We start from the raw sequence: 14,081 nt of genomic DNA on the forward strand, positions 1-14,081 counted from the left end.
GCCACAAGAAGAGAGCCCATTATGGTCAGTGTGGCTTGAGATTGTTAATGGAAAAATTAACAACCTCCGCCAGAAAACATTTTACATGCGTAGTGGTGGAGGCTGTAACTTTGCAGCTCTTGACCCAGAGCTGTGACCGTCTTTCCCCACCTCCCGTCGATGGAGAACAGCTACCCGCTTTGCTGCCCCCACCATCATTCCAACTCAACGGCTCCCTCCATGGGACCCCAACCCAATGCTCAGAGCTCCATTTCCCGTGTCCCCCTCCTCCTACGACGCAGTCCCGGAACTTTGTATCGAACCTCCCCCGAGGCCCCCTCCTCCTCACCTCCTCCCGGGGAGATCCACGTCCCCCTCCTTTCCTCCGCCCTCCCTGCCGATTCCGTTTACTCTTCACCCGGGCCCTTGGACATTGGGGGGGGCCTGCTTCCTCCACCAATCACAGTCACCGATGCTGCAGCCGGGAGCTACCTCATGCAATCAGCGTCGAAGATGCGGTGACATGACAACTCCACGGGCGAGCGCCGACGCTATGGTGGTTGCCATGGGAACGGCTGTGCACCAGCGGGAGGATCCAGACACGAACCGGAGAAAGCGATCAGGGAAGGGTAGTTACGTGGAGGGGAGGGTACCAGAGAGAGAGTCCCAGTACCGAAAACGGGGGTTAGGGACAGTCTAGACAGGTACCGGAGAGAGGGATCAGGGTCGGATAGTTACGTGGAGGGGTGGGTACCGGAGAGAGGGTGTCCAGTACCGGAGACGGAGGTTAGGGACTGTCCGGACTCCGGATAGGTACCGGAGACGGGGGTCAGGGACAGTGTACACAGGAACCGGAGAGAGGGATCAGAGAAGGATAGTTACGTGGAGGGGTGGGTACAGGAGAGAGGGTCCCAGTACCGGAGACGGATGTTAGGGACTGTCCAGACTCCGGATAGGTACCGGAGACGGGGGTCAGGGACAGTCTAGACAGGTACCGGAGAGAGGGATCAGGGTCGGATAGTTACGTGGAGGGGTGGGTACAGGAGAGAGGGTCCCAGTACCGGAGACGGATGTTAGGGACTGTCCAGACTCCGGATAGGTACTGGAGACGGGGGTCAGGGACAGTGTACACAGGAACCGGAGAGAGGGATCAGGGAAGGATAGTTACGTGGAGGGGTGGGTACAGGAGAGAGGGTCCCAGTACCGGAGACGGATGTTAGGGACTGTCCAGACTCCGGATAGGTACCGGAGACGGGGGTCAGGGACAGTCTAGACAGGTACCGGAGAGAAGGATCAGGGAAGGATAGTTACGTGGAGGGGAGGCTACCCAGGTACCGGAGAGAGGAGAAGGGGGCGGGGACGAGAGAGTCCCAGTACCGGAGACTGGAGTTAGGGATAGTCCGGACAGATACCAGAGAGAGGGATCAGGGAAGAATAGTTACGTGGTACTGGAGACAGGGAGCGGGGCTGAAAGGGTCCCAGCATCGGAGATGGGGGTCAGGGACAGTCTACCAGAGACGGGGCGGAGTGGGGAGGGGCGCCGGGGACAGAGAGCCCTGGGCGGAGTCAGGCATTGCCGAGGGAAACAGAACACAGCAAAGCTCACGGTTTTCCTCTCTCAATACCGAAAGCCCGGGGCAGCTCAGTTAGTAAATTGGTTTATTATTGTCACCTGTACCGAGATACAGTGAAAAGTTTGGATGCTGTTCGTACAGATCATTCATTACTCGGATAATTGGAGGTAGAACAAGGTAAAACAATAACAATGAAGAATAAATGTAACAGTTACGGAGAAAGAGCAGTGCAGGTAGACAAGGTGCAAGATCGCAAGAGAAAGGAAATTAATGTCCGGGTCAGCGAACTTATTTCAATAACAGGGAGACCCCGTTTGATTTCTAAATTTTAATCCGAGTTACATCTGGGATACAGGCCTGTCCGCAACCAGCCCACTTTCCTGCTTTCAGCTCATATCCCTCCAAACCCCTCCCCTCCACGCATCTGCCTCAACCGCTCCCACTGAATGAAGTGCGTTATAATCGATACATTCCGGAGAGTGTGGGAGCAGTAAGTACAGTTTGTTGGGTACCTGAACATGGGGATGTATCGGGTAATGAAAGGGCAAATGTTACAGCAAATCAGACACTTACTAAGACTGAGGTGAATATTATAGTTAATATGGAAAAGTACGACGCCAAATCTTATATTAGGTTAGTTGGGATTGAGAAATGGCAGAAATTGTGGGATAGGAGTGGGACGGGGAGGTGGTATCATAATTTGTTTCTGTCAGTCCATGGGGAGATGCCTTTTTAGGAGGGGAAGATGTGTGGTTGGTGAGACTGGCATTAGGACGTACGGGTTTGCACTCCACTTTGGCACTTGCTGGTAAGCATGGCAACGGGTGGTGTGATTTTTGTAAGGTCCCAGAGACTCTAACGTGATCATGGTGTGCCACGGATCTCCGCTGGAAAGTGGAAAGCTGTCGAGGCAATTATTGGGCCGTTCTGGGGTGCCTGGTTTGCAGGATATTCTGGCAGCTGAGGCAGGGTCAGTTAAGTAGTGCAGGGCCGTGGTGGACTTTATAACTAAAACAGGTTTGGGAGTTTGGATCTGATCGCTGTCATGGCTCCCTTCATACTCCATTACAGTAGGTGGCGGTAATGCACCTTCCAGATACGTGTCAGCTTCCATTAGAACAAAAGAAGAAGAACCACCACTTCCTCTGGCAGTTCGTTCTATCTACTCACCACCCTCTGTGAAACAGTTGCCCCTCTGGCCCTTTGTAGATCTTTTCTTCCCACCCTAAATCTACAGTTCATTGTTTTGGACTACCCTGCACTGGGGAATCGACTGTCACCGCATTCACCCTATCTGAGCCTCTCATAATTCTAAATACTTTCAAAAGGTCATGGGGTCATAGAACAGCATGCATAAAGGCCCTTCGGCCCAAATAGTCCATGCCAACCACCCAGTTCCCTGTGATCAATCCACATTCCTCTTTCAATGGACCTATCCAAGTGCTTCTTAAATGTAGCTGCCTCAATCACTTCCTCTGGCAGCTCATTCCACATACTCACCACCCTCCGGATGAAAAACATGTCCCGTAGGTCTATTTTAAATCTTTTCCCTCACACCCTAAATCTATGGCCCCTAGTTTTGGACTTCCCTGCCCTGTTAGTCCATTTTGTGCTTAATGACAATAAAGATATAAGTCAAGTGTACACTTAACAATTAAAAGACTGAAGAAGTTCAAAATCATGTTTCCATTCATCATATGTATTTTCTTTATCCTGCTTAAACTAACAGTCAGTTAAACAAAGGCTTGGAGAAAGCAGACAAAGCAAAATTATTTGCTCATTAACTTTCAGCTCTGGACTATCAGGATTTCATCATTTAACATATGTATGCTATTCTTCACGATAATGTTTATTCATTTTTCAAGATCAGCACATCACTGAAAAGGGGGGCACAACTTGCTCTTGAACTAAGTGGCATTTAAGAGTAAACCTTCTTGGAATCACTTTTATACTTTTGATTCATCAGGGTGTAAAATATTATGGGGAAAATGCTGGAGAATGTGGTTGAGAGGGATGATAAATCAACCATGGAGCAAGCTCGATGGGTCCAATAGTCTAATTCTACCTCTATGTCTTATGGCCAGAATAGGTGAGGATGGCAGATTTCTTTCCTGAAAATATCAGTGAATGAGATGGTTATTATTACTTATGGTCTATGGCCTCCTTTTTTTCCACAATGATGTTACTCTCAGGATGGAGGAGCAACACCTTATATTCCGTCTGGGTAGCCTCCAACCTGTTAGCATGAACATAGATTTCTCCTTCTAGTAAAAAAATACCTTTGTCCTTTCCTCTTCTATTCCCCACTTTGGTCTCTTACCTCTTCTCATCTGAATATCACTTCCCAATGGTGTCCCTTCTTCCCTTTCTCCCATGTTCCACTCTCCTCCCCTAACAGATTCCTTCTTATCCAGTCCTTTACCTTTCCCACACACCTATCACTTTCTAGCTGTCTACCTTCTCCTCCCCCTGCCGTGTTTATTCTGGTGTCTTCCCCCTTCCCTTCTAGTCCTGAAAAATGGTCTCAGCCCAAAATGGTGATGGCTTCATCATTTCCATAGATGCTGCCTGACCTGCTGAGTTCCTCCTGCATTTTGTGTGATCATTGGATTTCCAGCATCTAGAAAATTTCTTTTATCACTTATGGCTAGGTTTTTATTTCTAATGCCTGTTTATTACCCACATTTAAATTCCACGACAGCATAATGGAATTTGATAGAGTATTTCCAAATAGTTAGTTCAGGTCTTTGAATTACTGGTTTGGTATCTGCCTGTACCACAGCTCTGTGCCTGTGAAATTGGCTTTGTTGATCATGGAAACTCAAAATAGATTATCCATTTGGCACTTCTGAAAGAAGGTGAAGGAAAGGCTTGTCATATGAGGAGTGTTTGATGAAGAATGAGAGGTGACCTCATTGAAACGTATCGAATGTTGAAAGGTCTCGATAAGAGTGGATGTGGAGAGTATGCTTCCTTTGGTGGGGGAGTCTAATACCAGAGGGGCGTGCTTTTAGAACAGAGATGAGGAGGAATTTCTTTAACCAAAGAGTGGAGAGTCTGTGGAATTCATTGCCACAGACAGATGTGGAGGCCAAGGAATTGGGTATATTTAAGGCAGAAGTTGATAGATTCTTGATTAGTCAGGACATGAAGGGATATGGGGAGAAGGCAGGAGACTGGGGCTGAGAGGGAAAATGGGTCAGCCATGGTGAAGTGGAAGAGCAGATTCGATGGGCTCAAATACTGCTCCTATATAGAAACAGAGAAATCTACAGCATATTACAGGCCCTTCAGCCCACAATGTTGTGCTGACCATGTAATCTACATAGAATTTCCTTGAAGCATTACTCTCCATTTTTTAAGCTCCATGTGCTTAACTAAGTCTCTTAAAAGACTCTATTGTATCCACCTCTACCACCTTTGCTGAGAGTGCATTCCATGCACTCACCACTCTGTGTGAAAAACTTCCTTCTGACATCCCCTTTGTACCTACTTCCAAGCACATTAAAACTATGCCCTCTCGTGTTCACCATTTCAGCCCTGGGAAAAAGCCTCTGGCTGTCCACACAATCAATGCCTACCATCATCTTATACACCTCTATCAGGTCACCTCTCATCCTCCGTTGCCCCAAGGAGAAAAGACCAAGTTCACTCAACCTATTCCCATTAGACATGTTCTCCATCCTTGTTAACCTCCTCTGCACTCTCTCTATAGTATCCACAACCTTCCTGTAATGAGGTGACCAGAACTGAACACAGTACTCCAAGTGGGGTCTAACCAAGATCTTATATAGCTGTAACATTACCTCATGGCTCTTGAAATCAGTCCCACTGTTGAAGACCAACACACCATACGCCTTCTTAACAACACTGTCAACTTGCGCAGCAGCTTTGAGGGTCCTATGGACACGGACCCCAAGATTTCATTGACCCTCCAACACTGCTGAGAGTCTTACCATTAATATTATATTCTATCTTCAAATTTGATCTACTGAATTGAACCACTTCATGCCTATCTGGGTTGAACTCCATCTGTCACTCCTCAGTCCAGTTCTGTGTCCTATTGATGTCACACTGTAGCCTCTGACAACACTCCAGACTATCCACAACAACCACCAACTTTTGTGTCATTAGCAAACTTACTAACCCACCCTTCTATTTTTTCATCCAGGTCATTTATAAAAATCACAGAGAGGAGGGGACCCTGCGGACTACCACCAGTCACCGTCCTCCACCCAGAATATGAACCACCCACAAATACCCTTTGCCTTCTGTGGGCAAGCCAAATCTGGATCCACAAAGCAAGGTCTCCTTGGATCCCATGCCTCATTACTTTCTGAATGAATCTCACATGGGGAACCTTATCAAATGCCTTACTGAAATCCATATACACTACATCCACTACTCTACCTTCATCAGTATGTTTGGAAAGCAATCCCAGCATTGAATCTGGCTTATTTTTCAGTGGCCACATGCAAACGACACCAACAAAAAAAAAATGATTGTACAGTTTCAGCTTAGAAACCCCACAAATGAAAAAAGGGAAAATATGTATCAATTATCACCAGAAAAATATGAAAGTTTTAAAAAAGACAGAAATCTGAAATGAAAACAGAAATGTTGGCAAGTCAGACACTCGCTTGGAAAGAGAAATGGTTTGTATTTTGGGATCCTTTAGTGTTCTACAAATGTTCCCTGGCATGCTGGAAGTATACATAACCAAAAAAAAAAGAGGAACTCATATTCCATGTTTCTATTAATTCAAAGTTACAAAACAACACAATCCTTCAGTTATTTTCTTCATAAACAAAGGTTTATAAATCACATTCATCAATGCAATAAGTCTTTATTGCTTTTATTAACAGATATGACATTACAAAAAATAATTTCCTCTAATACTTAATAGCTGACAGTTGGATGCTATCCTTAACTAGGAAACAATGCCTGGGAAGTGCACATATATCATTTGAACTAAGACAATGGATTACTTTAACATTTTTTTTTTACATTGCTTTGGGAATCCTTACAAAAATAATGGTCACTACCATACTTTCAGATAGTAATAAAAACCTTAAATCATAATTATCTGAAATTAGACAATTTTATGAAAATTGATGAATACTAGTGATTTTGTTCTGTGATTAAATGTGCAGAACACAGGAAGACATAAAATTACCATCAACTGTGAATTTAAAATAAAAATGGAAATAATCTGTCTACCAGAAACCAGTTTCTCAACTCGTTAAAATTTCATACTGTGTTTATCATCTTAAAGTTAACAGTATCAACACAATATTAATTTATTTTTGAGTAACCATTAAAATTAAATAGAAAACTCCTTCAGTTCACCACTGACACACAATAAAGATAACTTTTTTTATAACTTAGATCCTGTAATGTAGACTTAATCATTCAATTTCAGTAATTAGAAGTGATACACTTAATATCACAGAAGCAGAAAAACAAGTTCACTTCTGAATTTATCTGCAGATTTTGTCACACATTGAACTATACGGTGGATTTAATGACACAAACCAAATTTTTCACAACATTACCTTTTTTTCATCTTGTAATGGCTAAGTGCAATTCTTTTTCTTGCACTGGCATTGTCTGTCACACGCAAGATAAATGAACCTGCTTCTACTTAAAAGTAATATGGATAGTTATTTACAAACACAGGAGATTCTGCAGTTGCTGGAAATCCAGAGCAACACACACAAAATGCTGGAGGAACTTAGCAGGTCAGGCAGCAACCACGTAGAGGAATAAACAGTCGATGTTTCGGCCCAAGACCCGGTAAGGAAGCAGGATGTCGCCAGAATAAGAAGGTGAGGGGAAGGGAAGGAGTACAAGCTGGCAGGTGATAGGTGAGACCAAGTGAGGGGCAAAGTGGATAAAATGAGAAGCTGGTGGGTAATAGATGGAACAAGAGGAATCTAATGTGAGAGGATAGTGGGCAATGGGAGAAAGGGAAGAAGGAGGGCGGGAATCAGAGGGAGGTGATGAGCAGGTGAGGAGAAGAGAAGGGGTGACTGGATAACCAGAATGCGGATTGGATAGAGAGAGAAGGAGGGATGGTGGAGGAATTACCAGAATATAGTTTATTCCTCTGCATAGATGCTGCCTGACCTGCCGAGTTCCTCCAGTACTTTTGTTAGGGTCATGGTTTTGTTTTTAAAAATCTTCACCTAGTCTGGAAGACAAAACAACTTCACAACTTGTGTAAAAGCATGGTAACGTAGGATGCTGGGAAGATAACAATTTCCTGAGATGGTCTAGAGATACTATTCTAATACTATCATTGCTGAACTGCTCATAGAAAGAGGTTACTTTACAAAGTACAAAGACAAAAAAAACTACAAAAATCTTTATAAAATTAGCCAAATATTTTTTCTATTCCATATAACATAACAATTTCTGAATAAATTTGACAATCTAAGTACAAAATAAATAAAACATATATCAAGCTGCATTGTGAATTGAAGCCTACAGTTTATCATGTTAAAAAGTCAAATGTAAACAGTTTGGACGCACGTAAGTCTCTAATCAGTACTGCAATACTGATAAACAATTTTGTAAATAAAGATAGCAACAGACTAGTTTGAAAAGCAGTATCACATCAATGTAGTCACGAGGTGTACACCCCTTGTGTACAAAATACCAAGTTAAATATCTGTTCTATCATATCCTATTGCAAGCCTGTTACTGTAGACAACTTCACAGTTACCCCACAACAAAACTCTCGAGGACCACCAATAAATGATGAGATACAGTCATATAGATTTGGTTCATTGTCTGAATATAAATATTCCCCATTTAAAACAGATTGTGACATGTGTCAAGGAGCAGCATATTTATACATTTCTATATAAAGGATATACTTATGTTCATTACGCACTCCTTTCCATTTTTAAAATAGAATATCATTATTAGTACAAAGCAAATTAAACTTGTTTGTGAGACTATTGCTTGTTTTTGTATTATGCCAAAACTGTAAATTAAAAATTGAGCTTATGGATGTGAAGACTAAAATAGTAGCTGGCATTGCAATCAATATAACTGGATTGTATTAGGGTGAAATAGTCTTCTTCGGAAGAGTTTCGTGCTGACCCAGAAACCGCACCGAGCAAGCCAAACATTCGTACTTCCTGTAAAAGGTCCAGGGTTTTGTATGGCTCAAGTAGTTGCTTTCACAAGGAGAAGTCTGCCTTGGATGACGAAGGTGTGGAGATTTCAGCATTAAAGATCATACAGAGGTTTCAGCGTCAAGGACATTTATCCTGGGCACCTCTTCAGTATTCATTCTTACATCCTCTGTATTTTCAGGACTGCAAATTTATAACAAAGCACAATGTAGTTTTGTTACCAAAACAGTCAATTAATTTGTTCTTACAGACATGAAGATTAGGACAGTAACAGAAAAAACACAAAACAATCTTCAAAATTCAAACTTTAAACTGATTGACTACGCTTTGCTTTTGACAACTCCTATTTTGTAAGAACGTAGAGCATTACAACACAGTACAGCCCTTCAGCCCACGATGTTGTCTGACCCTTTAACCCACTCCATGACCAAGCTAACCTTTCCCCTCCACACAACCCTCTATATTTCTTTCATCCTTATGCCTATCGAAGAGTATCTTAAATATCACTAATGTATCTGCCTCTACCTCTAAGAGCGATTAGTGTGATAAGTTTCACGGTGCACCCATTTCTCTAAAAGGCAGCTACTATACTGCATGCATTAACCTTAGAATGCTTTGTTAGTCATAAGGCCAGTAATGAAGCTCAAAAACAAAAGCTACCTCGCTTTAAGTTTTATAACTTTTGCATTTTCAGCATTCATAGCAAGAGCCTTCCACACAGCAGAATTGGCCATTTCATCGGATATGTTTACGACCGAAGGATCATCTGGGCTGGAGGACAAACATATCCCAGTGTTAGTGCTCTGTACAAGCAGGACCACAAATTCAATTCTTAAAATCCACTTTCCCCTGTCACTCATAAAGTGAATTTATCGTTTATACAAATGTATTTGCATATTGCTTATGGTTAAATGATTATAACTCTGTACATGAAATATTCATGGAAATATATCAATAAAATTGTAGAGTTTTGTATTTTATTCACTGTGTATTTGTATGTGAAATAACAAATTAATTCAATTTAGCCGTCAATCAATATTACTTTTTGATGCAATAAGAACTGCTACGCTACCATGCTGCCCAATTCAATAACTGAAACCTGTAAATTGCTGGTTTTAATCTCCGACACATTTCAAATGAATCATCAAATTGAAGCATCCAGCTATTGGCTCCATTGTCAAGTTAGCAAAGCACAGGCTACATAATTAAACTGAGACATGTAGGCCAGAAAGGACCACTACAACACCTCTGTATTTGTCTACTGTGGCATCAAAAGAGTTCTCCCATTTTATCTTAATGCAGAGTTTTACAAGACAGCACTAATGTAATCTTTTACAAAAAAAAGTTCAGAATTCAGTTGGTTAAATAAGGAAAAGCAGTGAAAAGTACAATCTCTGTGTACCGCTTGGATCTTGTCCAAAGTCAGGGCCTGGAGATATTACTAAGCACCTAAGGTTCTATAGACATCATCCAACCACAGCTTCTATATTCAGAGGTTTGGAGTTCCACAAGGTTGCTCACACGTAGGGAGCTATAGGCTGATCCAAATAAAGACTCGCCCATTCTCAGAGGCTTAATGTCTCACTAGTGGTCCATGGATCAAATTGCAATATAAATTACCATCACTGTCAATGCATTAGGGTTTAAAATGTTATTTGGGCCAAATTTCTATAAGCTTTATACTACTGGGGTCTAAGGATGATACAATTGACAAAATTTCTGGAGTAGGCAAGAAGGGTAGCCAAACTGAAGTTGGCACACAGTGGACATGGACAGAAAAGCTGGCTATAGAGTATCACGCTGAAACAGTAAGTTTCTCCAATCTTCTGATCTATTCTGCCTTAAGAGTGACAGAATCTGAATAGAGTAATTGTGTAATAATTGCCACACAGGCTTTGTTCCCCAGGACTCAGACTCCTGAACCAGTGCGTATAACTTCACCCATCTCAACACTGAACCGATGCCACAACTTAATGACTCACTTTCAAGGACTCTACAACACATGTTCTCAAGGTTATTTATTATGTGTCTATAACTATTATATTGTTTTTCTTTTTGTATTTGCACAATTTGTTGTCTTTTGCACATCGGTTGTTTGTCCATCTTTGTCCTGTGCAGTTTTTCATTGATTCAGAATCCGAAACAGGTTTATTATCACCGGCATGTGACGTAAAATTTGTTAACTTAGCAGCAGCAGTTCAATGCAATACATAATATAGTAGGAAAAAAACAAAATAAAATATAATCATAATAAATAAATAAATCAATTACAGTATATGTATATTGATAAGATTAAAATCGTGCAAAAACCAGAAATAATATATATTAAAAAAATGAGGTAGTGTCCGAGGGTTCAGTGTGCATTTAGGAATCAGATTGCAGAAGGGAAGAAGCTGTTCCTGAATCGCTGTGTGTGTGCTTTCAGGCTTCTGTATCTCCTACACTGAGAAAAGAGCGCCGTTCCTTCAAGGTGTCCTGGGTAGGCTAGTGCTCAAAATGGAGCCATCTAAATTTACAACCCTCTGCAGCTTCTTTCAGTCCTGTGAGTAGCCCCGCCCCCATACCAGACAGTGATGCAGCCTGTCAGAATGCTCTCCACGGTACAACTATAGAAGTTTTTGAATGTTTTTGTTGACGTACCATATCTCTTCAAACTCCTCATGAAGTATAGCCCTTGTCTTGCCTTCTTTACAACTGCATCAAAATGTTGGGACCAGGTTTAATCCTCAGAGATCTTGACACTCAGGAACTTGAAACTGCTCACTCTCTCTTCTGATCCCTCTATGAGGATTGGTATGTGTTCCTTTGTCTTACCCTTCCGGAAGTCCACAACCGGCTCTTTTGTCTTACCGACGTTGAGTGTCAGGTTGTTGCTGTGACACCACTCCACTAGTTGGTAAATTTCACTCCTGAGATTCTACCAACAATGGTTGTATCATCAGCAAATTTATACATGGTATTTGAGCTATGCTTAGCCACACAGTCCTGGGTATATAGAGAGCAGAGCAGTGGGCTAAGCACACACCCCAGAGGTGCACCAGTGTTGATCGTCAGCGAGGAGGAAATGTTATCACCAATCCACACAGATTGTGGTCTTCCGGTTAGGAAGTCGAGGATCCAATTGCAGAGGGAGGTGCAGAAGCCCAGGTTCTGCAACTTCCCAATCAGGATTGTGGGAACGATGGTATTAAACGCTGAGCTATAGTCGATGAACAGCATCCCGACATAGGTGTTTGTGTTGTCCAGGCGGTCTAAAGCTGCATGGTGTGCCATTGAGATTGCATCTGCTATTGACCTATTGTGGCGATAGGCAAATTGCTTTGGGTCCAGGTCCTTGCTGAGACAGGAGTTCAGTCTAGTCATGACCAACCTCTCAAAGCATTTCATCACTGAAGATGTGAGTGCTACCAGGAGATAGTCTATTGTATTTGTTTGTATTTAATGTGAATGCCTACAAGAAAATGGATCTCAGGATAGTATGGTAACAGATATGTACTCAGATAATAAATAAACTTTGAACTTTGACCTCGTTATGTTTATTGCCTAGAGGATACAGCTGTTAGAGGTTTACATTGTATGAACAGTATTACTTAACTTCTTTATCATCTAAGTTATGTGGAGGATCAGTTAGATTGACTGTAAATCATTATAATTTGAGGACTTGTTTAAAAGTCAAATTTGTCAGAAGTTTAAACTTCCTAACAACCATTTCCTAACAATTTTGTGGAAAGGTTTAGCAAAGTAGTCTGAAAAAGTACTACTTTTAAATTTAATCACAAAGCTGACATATTTATTTATTTATTTTGTCTTTCTTTTAGAGATACGACACGGTAACAGGCCTTTCCAGTCCAACAAGCCCACATTACCCAATTAACCTAATAACCCATACATCTTTTGAACGGGGCAGGAAACTAGAGCCCTCAGAGGAAACCTATGGTGTCACAGGGAGAATATACAAGCCTGTTACAGACAGCAGCGGGATTTGAGCTGGTTGATGGCATTGTAAGGCAATACACTAAATGTTACACTACCCTATCACTCCACTAAGTTTATTTCTTAGTATTATTAATTTTGGAGTCAACATTTTCATTTCCATCCATACCATGAACACATTTTTACTTTACCTGTACTTAATACTTTTTACAGGTATCTTCAAAATGTTACCGCCTTCCAAGGGAAGCTGCACTGTCCCACTTTCGGCAACTTCAAGCATTCTTTGTGCTTCCTACAAAAGATGCAAATGCAAAGTTATACATAGAACACCATATTTGCAAAGAGTCCTCTTAAAAATCTAACACAAAATATTAAACAAGTCCATTCTATTAATGACTAATGACTAAAAAATGACATTTTTAGTTTATTTAAGCATTACTTTAATTTGTAATTCGGGTTTCAATATTTTAAAATAATCCTGCTTCTGATAGCTTGCTAAACCAAAGAGCGTGGTGCATCTTTCCTTTTGTTGGCTGTTTTGTGGACAGGGCTTGTTCTGCCCTGAACCCCTGCACGACAGTGGATGCGACTTATTGCTGATGCTTTGTGATGGTCTCGAAATGAAAGTTCACGCTCGGTTACGTGAATGCTAAAAAAAATGCTAGTGGTAAATATGTGTGAGTGACTCACGACTCACAGCTTGTTGTAAAATCTTGGCTAAATTTTGTTAACATACACAATTTATACTAACTTTGACTTGCATTGATAAAAACACTATCATAAACAATCTAACTAAGGCTATTTTGATTATGTTGAAGTACTTAACCAAACGGTAACTATTGCATTAAGAACAGATATTTCCATTATGCCTTAAGCTTACATAATTACTTACATTTAAGTCTAGCAGTCCATGAAAAGGACTTTTTTAAAGTTTATTAAGAGAGCATATAAGAACTCGAAAAATATTTTACCAAAACAATAAAATACAGAAATATCTAATGCTGCAAGATTGGCTTTGTCCTGGTTCAGAATTTGATTTAGAAGGCGATGAATCTCAAGGTTGTATATAGTATACAATACATAGTTTGATAATAAATGTACTTTGAACTTTGATTCACAGTGAGGCAAATTCTAAGAATCATAACTCTTTACAACTTGACAGCTTTGTTTTCTCTCTGGTGCTACTTAATTAATTGCTGTCAAACTCATTACTACAACAAAACAGAAAATCTCAAGGACATGTAAGTATTTAATTTGTAACAAAAGTAACCTAAGGACAAAAAAAGGCTGCAGTTTCTTATAATAATTTTCAAGGGTGCAACAAAAATGGAATTGTAATAATATTGTTAAACAAAAAAATTAACTATTAGATTGTTGACAACTTGTAAACAATAAGCGACTTACCTTTCACAGGGAATGGAGTTTCCATAGTATTAATAAGTGAATTTAA

At 41.1% G+C, this 14,081-nt stretch overlaps 2 protein-coding genes across 9 annotated transcripts in view; both read right to left on the reverse strand.

Annotated features, from left to right (window-relative positions):
* The window catches only part of nek10 (NIMA-related kinase 10), a 122,684-nt gene extending 121,821 nt beyond the window's left edge, over positions 1-863 (reverse strand). For 4 of the 5 annotated variants that reach the window (XR_011889711.1, XM_072283172.1, XM_072283171.1 and 1 more), the window contains exon 1: positions 329-463. The gene's annotated coding sequence lies outside the window, so the exon portion shown is untranslated. The other variant, XM_072283170.1, reaches the window with a different exon arrangement.
* A 5,516-nt stretch (positions 864-6,379) lies between these two features.
* The window catches only part of LOC140212416 (sodium bicarbonate cotransporter 3-like), a 145,476-nt gene continuing 137,774 nt past the window's right edge, over positions 6,380-14,081 (reverse strand). For all 4 annotated transcript variants that reach the window (XM_072283178.1, XM_072283176.1, XM_072283177.1 and 1 more), the window contains 3 exons: positions 12,823-12,923; positions 9,359-9,469; positions 6,380-8,881 (listed from right to left, as the gene is read on the reverse strand). In XM_072283178.1, coding sequence (XP_072139279.1) covers positions 8,800-8,881; positions 9,359-9,469; positions 12,823-12,923 — 294 coding nt within the window. In that variant the 3' untranslated portion in view covers positions 6,380-8,799. The remainder of the gene's footprint in view (positions 8,882-9,358; positions 9,470-12,822; positions 12,924-14,081) is intronic.

Source organism: Mobula birostris, chromosome 19 (assembly GCF_030028105.1).
Source record: "Mobula birostris isolate sMobBir1 chromosome 19, sMobBir1.hap1, whole genome shotgun sequence".
Classification (NCBI taxonomy): domain Eukaryota; kingdom Metazoa; phylum Chordata; class Chondrichthyes; order Myliobatiformes; family Myliobatidae; genus Mobula; species Mobula birostris.